The following is a 6,000-nucleotide window of genomic DNA, read 5'->3' on the forward strand; positions in this document are numbered from 1 at the left end:
AATGTTTAGGAGTTTTATTTAGCTTTTAATGAAGGAAAACACCTAATTATAAAGATACTGTTGCCTAAACACCATGTGATAAAAGAATTAAAGGCTACTTGCTGGTCTCAGAACTCACAGGCAAAAGTCTGCTTTCCACAGTGTGATTCTGCCTTAGCACTGCAAAACTAAGAAATACTCCACCAGTCACATGAACTAACCATGTGTGGTTTTCATCTTCAATTACTAACAGATTAGATTAAAAAATAATTTTAAATATTCAATTCAAACCTATTAAAATAAAAAAAATAAATCCCCAAAAGATTGCTTTCAGAGACTGTGAAAAACATGAGGTTCTGGTGTTCTTCACTAAAAGCAATTTTGCTGGCTTTTCCTTCCATAAGCTGATGCTTATTTTCCTTCTTTGCAATTCCTTTCAAAGCCATGCATCTAAAATAGACTCTACCTCATTGTCCCAGTTTCCTCTTGTTGTTGCCATTAGTCTATGCAACTTTTTCCATGCATTCAGGACTAATTTTCATTAATCTCAAAGGCTAAACAGCACACACTAAGCTTTGCGGAGGGGGAAAAAAGATGGGACAAGGCATCAAACCTTAAAAATTACCAGCTTAAAAGAGATACTGCTGTTTAAATCAGATACCTCTGTAAAATATTCTTCTTTCCCCTTGAAACAAAAGCTCTACAAGGCCTAAAGATTCAAGTGCAGCTACTGGTTCTCATGTACAGACACGTACTGCTTTCAGTGATTTGATGATCCAGGTGCTGATTCTGAGCTACTTAAACCATTAAATTGAGTTTCAAACCCTAAAATGAGTAACTAGTGAAAAAAGCATAAGTCATTACATGTATTTAGAAGAAATAAATAGAAAGTACAGACAGGATTAAGTAACAGTATGAAATCAGTATAGAAGAAATTCAGGGCAAAAGCTGAGGAGAGAAAAGCTCTCAGAGCCAGTTCCAAATCCTGCCCTGCATAGGTATTCTGAAAGGGAAACAGCTGTGTCGGCATGACTGCACACACAGCCTGCCTCAGGTAGTGCTGCAGAGCCCCAAACCCTGCCAAGAATGTCTTCCTTCAGGCTATGGAGCCTTGTACCAAGGAAAATGGGGAAAATCACTAGGACTGGAAGCAGTAAAACTACAATACTTAACTACTATAAACATACGAAAATTCTCCACTTAGAAAATGAAGGAAATGTCCAGGCAGCTCCCACTGTCCCACTCTCCAGGTCACTTGGCCTGAGAGTGTTTGGTGACAGCCACAAACTAGTCACATCACGAATTAGGGACATTATGACATGCCTGAAAGAAATACCCCTGACAACACGTAGAAAAACACAGCACTAGATTTCAGAAAGGATACAGCAGCCACCTCTTAAGTGGCTGGTTCCTTTAGATATGACCAATATTACCCTGAAAATCACAGACCATAATAAAACATTGACCAGAAGCTCCCAGCAGCAAGTTTTAAATCACTCAGCATAGATTTCAATCAAAACCATCGCTGCCAGCAACAGCAGCTATGTCTACAGCTATCTGAGGAGAAGAAAAATAAAGACTGTTAATGGTAGGAACTCAAGATTTAGTATGTAAATTTCTCATTGAAAAATCTGTTTTCTTCACACAAAAGTTCCCAACTGTGAGATAGATCAACCAAGCAACGTGCACAGTGTCCATGGAGAAAGAACTGCTACCAGACCACAACATAATGAGTCAAAGTTTATCATCTGCTGTTAGAACTCTATTATCCACTAGTGTAAGAACAAATGAGGCGCCTGAGAAGAGGCCCAGAAGGCAAAAATTACCCTGTTCTGACCTGACCCTCAGATTCAGGGAAAAGAAAAAAAAGTTCAGGACTTTTCTCACCTGTAAAATGAGGACAAAGCCTCTCTCTCACCACTGTCATGGTGATTTATTTGTCTGAAATGAGAAGTGCTTGATCTACATTTGTTAAAAAATCATTTAGGAAAAAACAAGGATTACCGTATAAAATAAGTTCTTAAGCTAAACAACTCTACTACTTTGACTGTTGAGCAGGCTAAAAACTGCACCTGCCTTCTCTACAATATCCACATTTGCAACATCAGAGTGGCACGTTACAACCTGTTATTGCTGGACAGCAATAATATTTCTTCAACACTAGCTTCTGTAAAAATTCAGTGACTTTTTCATGAAAAAAACACAATGCTTTTGATAAACCTCCTATTTCACATGTCTTCATTTTCCTGAAGTAGTTGCTTACTGGACTAAATACAGCTCCTGCTAATTCTTTCAACATTTAAGAAAAAAAATTAGCAAAGATCTTTGTATTTGATCACACCAAACACTACCATTTGTGCCTGTTTGCTGTAGCGTAACTGAAGATTATAATAGTTAAAAATAGCCATCTTTCCATTAACTTAGACCTTCATGATAACAAGTAGTTTTGACAGTTTTTAAGCAGTGTGAGATAACATGCACAAGTAGGTCACAGTTATACTTGGCCTTAGAAAAATGTCTTTCATCCAGGGAATTTACAGCTCTTTGCAAGCAAGCCCTTAGGTAAGCAACAATCTATAAGGCTTACTCCAACACCCAAATTCACTCATGTATGAGTCCTAACAGCAACTACTTAACAACAGCTGGAAGTAGAATATTAAGCCTTTTGCAAACTGCAAAACTAAAAAGCCTGACTGACGTCAATGGCAGCTCTCCACTGATCCCAACAGGCTATAGAGCAGGACGTGAGAGTGCCCTGGGAAGGACTCCAACTTGAGAGGGAAAAGTGATTTTTCAAAGTTTGTTTCAGCTCCTAGTTCAGTCACAAGATTTCCAAAATGATTATTTGTTCAAGCTTCTGGGAATACTTGTCTGTGCTGCTTCATCTGGCATTTGTTCAACACATCTGCTCAAGCCAAACTACAAGGAAAATGGTGGAAGAATGTTAGAGACCTTCCATTTACGTAACAACAGCAGGTGAGGGACAGGTGTGAAGGACTGCAACTACATAGTCTGTGAAGAGTGGAAGGAAAAAAGAAAAATTTCAGAAAATTCATCTTACAGCACAGGTGAGCCATTAGTCCTCATATCAACCCCTCTGAAAAACTTAGCTACCATTATTTCCATTGTACAAGTAGGGAAGCATAAAACACTTTAATCCAGAGCTTTATTTAAGGCAAAATTACATGAATTTATTCTATTAGTTATACTTTATGTATTGACTTATAATCTGTCATAATTTCGGTGACTATGTGGGTAGTTTTGGTTAAATAACAAAAGGGAACTAAAGCAGAAGAGTTAAAAGGAATGGTCCAAAAGTTGAGAGGTACTGCTGGATTTCAGGAGTTTCTTCTGTCATCTGTTGCAGTCAGTTTACTACACCATGCTGCCTCCTGGAGCAAAAGAGATGAATAGAGAGCTGCACAGATTTAACACTGATAATTCTGTGATGGTTTTTACTATTCCTTGAATATCTTCTGCAGAAGAAAAATGGCAAGGGTGAATGTTTAACTCTTGCTATGCTAGTTATGCTTGATATATAATCAACAAGCAGACAGCTCCAAGTGCTTGATGCATTCAGAATAATAATGATCACCTTTGGACATCTAACACCACATAAAATATTAACAATCAATATTCGCTGGGCTTGCAGACCATAATGATACCGTGGTTTTAATGAGACTGCATATGCATGAGGTAATCTGCCTTCATGAAGCAAAGGGTCCCTATCTGGCATTCGAACAAAGCCCTAACTCCTTTAAGACTCACTGCTTACTTGTGCTACATTCTCATGAGTAACCTCATTAAGACCTGTCATAGCACTTAAGTGTGTAAAAGTTTTAAGTGTCTAAGATTCTATGTTGAATTTTAACAGCAGTAGTGTTTAAAATTATTAATAATAACAAAGGTCTATAATTTTTTACACACAAACAGCCTTTGGTCAGCACTGAATAAATCTATTTATTTGCCCAGACTCACATATTTTTCACATAAATCTACCTGTTAAACTTCTAAAGGATATATTGATAGAAATTAATATCTTCATCTGTTTCATTAATCTTATTCACTACTTCCCTAAAGTCCTATGGGCTGTCTTGCTCTCGCTCTCTCTCTCCAATTAATTACTTTGAAAAAACTAGATGGCACAAGAGGGACTGAGAAAGAATTCTCTTTCCTTCTCCAGGCAGCTCTCCAGCAGAATTAAGCAGGCATCAAACATCATGTGTTGTGCAGATGAATGGGAAAGAGAGATGGTGGGGGAAGGAAGGGGAAGATGGCCAGTGCAAATGTTCCCTGGCTTCCCATTCTGTACGGTTCAGGTTTTGTGAGTCATCTGCAAAGCTGAAATTGCAAAGTTTTTATGTCACTTTCTCAAATCCAGGTACCCCTTCAATTACAACAAATCTACTCCAGGTTATAAAGCTTTGCTGGGTGTTCCCCACAAGTACTAATGCAGCCTTAGTACAGCACTGATGCTCCTATACTTAGTGTTCTTCCAGAAATGGATTCTTTGGAGACCAATACAGTCCATTTCTCCCTAAAGCAAGAAATCTACTGTTCCATGAAGAATTATGCCACTCTAACACCATTTATTATTTATATCTAAAATGGGCGTGATGCTTTAGGAGTATGGTCATAGCCACAAAATGCCGACAACCTTTTAGCAGTCACATGATGTCTTCAATGTGCATGAAGCTCCTTTGGATGTCAACAGGAATCCAAGCAGATGAAAGAGCTGGTCCATGCTGAGCAGTATTCAATACACGTCAATGCAGAGAGATCAAGGGATGAACAAATAAGATGCATCCTTCCATTCAGGGGTTTGTCAATTTGTAAAACACAATTTTTATAAAGAGTCAGTTTCAATTCAGAGATAGCCAGGGAGTGGTTTTACTTCTCCTTATTGTGCAGACAATTGTCTGTCTTCAGGAGATGCTTACAAGTATTTCTGCTTTGTTATGACAACATTCAGAAAATGCTTAACTTTATGCTTCCATTCCTTTAATTTGTACTAGCTGTAACAAAAACCTTAAAGCATCAGTCTTTGTGCCACATCTGTGCCAGTTTCTCATACTGGAAGCAGAACTTTGTGACAAGATGAGATCTGCAGTCAATGAGGTTGATCAGTTCATCTCCAGCCCAAAATGGGCAAACACACAGCCAGAGTTTACACACAAATGCATGCAAAAGACAAAGGCTATTCAAGTTTAGGCCATAATTTTAAAAAATTCAAATCTGAAGTAAAACTCAAAACGTTAATTTCAAGCCAGATACAAATGTCCACCAGAGGTACAATCTGACGATTGGATTTACCACCACACCCTACCAGGAGCTCTTGCAATGACAGGACAAGCCGGATGCCTCACTGCGCTCATTAGACACCCAGTTCCAATCCGTTACCATTCCCTGAGCAGCAACACCCGCCGAGGTCTGACCCTACACCCACCCTCACCACCATGTTCCTTTCTCTGCATACATTTATACATTCCCACCGTCACTTAACGCGTACCGAGCCGCCGCACCTCCCCCGGGCACCGGGAAAGGCGGAACGGGATCCCCCGCCTCGCCGGCAGGTGCGGCGGCTGCCCGGCCCCGAAGGATGCTCTGAGGCGCTCAGCCCCGCTGCAGCCCGTGCCGGAGCCCCCCGCACGGCCCAGCTGCAGAAGGGTACCGGACAGGCGACGGCCGGCGGGGGGTCACCCCCTGGCCTCCCCCTGCCCCGAAATGGTCGGCGCACTCTCGGGGTGCAGGGCACTGCAGCGAGGCCGGGCAGCAAGGTCAGCGCGGCTCCGCCGCCCGCGCCCCTGCCGCCCGCGGGGACGCGAGCCCGGCGCTGCCCCGGCGCGGCGGAGAACCCACCTCTGGCAGACATGGCTCAGGCTCGGGCTCGGCAGCCGCAGAACTACTGCTGCTGCTTCTGCTGCTGCTGCTGCTGCTGCTTCTGCTGCTGCTGCTGCGGCGGCAGCGCACGGCCCGCACCGCCCTGCGCCCTCCGCGCCGCGGCGGCCGATGCGGAGGGCG

General features: G+C 42.0%; 1 protein-coding gene across 1 annotated transcript in view; it reads right to left on the minus strand.

Annotated features, from left to right (window-relative positions):
• Nucleotides 1–5,986, minus strand: part of ABLIM1 (actin binding LIM protein 1) — a 193,680-nt gene extending 187,694 nt beyond the window's left edge. The window contains exon 1 of the mRNA XM_042019393.1: nt 5,839–5,986. Within this exon, the coding sequence (XP_041875327.1) occupies nt 5,839–5,851 (13 nt within the window). The 5' untranslated portion in view covers nt 5,852–5,986. The remainder of the gene's footprint in view (nt 1–5,838) is intronic.
• Nucleotides 5,987–6,000: the final 14 nt, after the last annotated feature.

The sequence above is a fragment of the Corvus kubaryi genome, unplaced genomic scaffold, assembly GCF_017639235.1.
Source record: "Corvus kubaryi isolate FWS band 111438036 unplaced genomic scaffold, C.kubaryi_AGA036_p1.0 138, whole genome shotgun sequence".
NCBI classification, from domain to species: domain Eukaryota; kingdom Metazoa; phylum Chordata; class Aves; order Passeriformes; family Corvidae; genus Corvus; species Corvus kubaryi.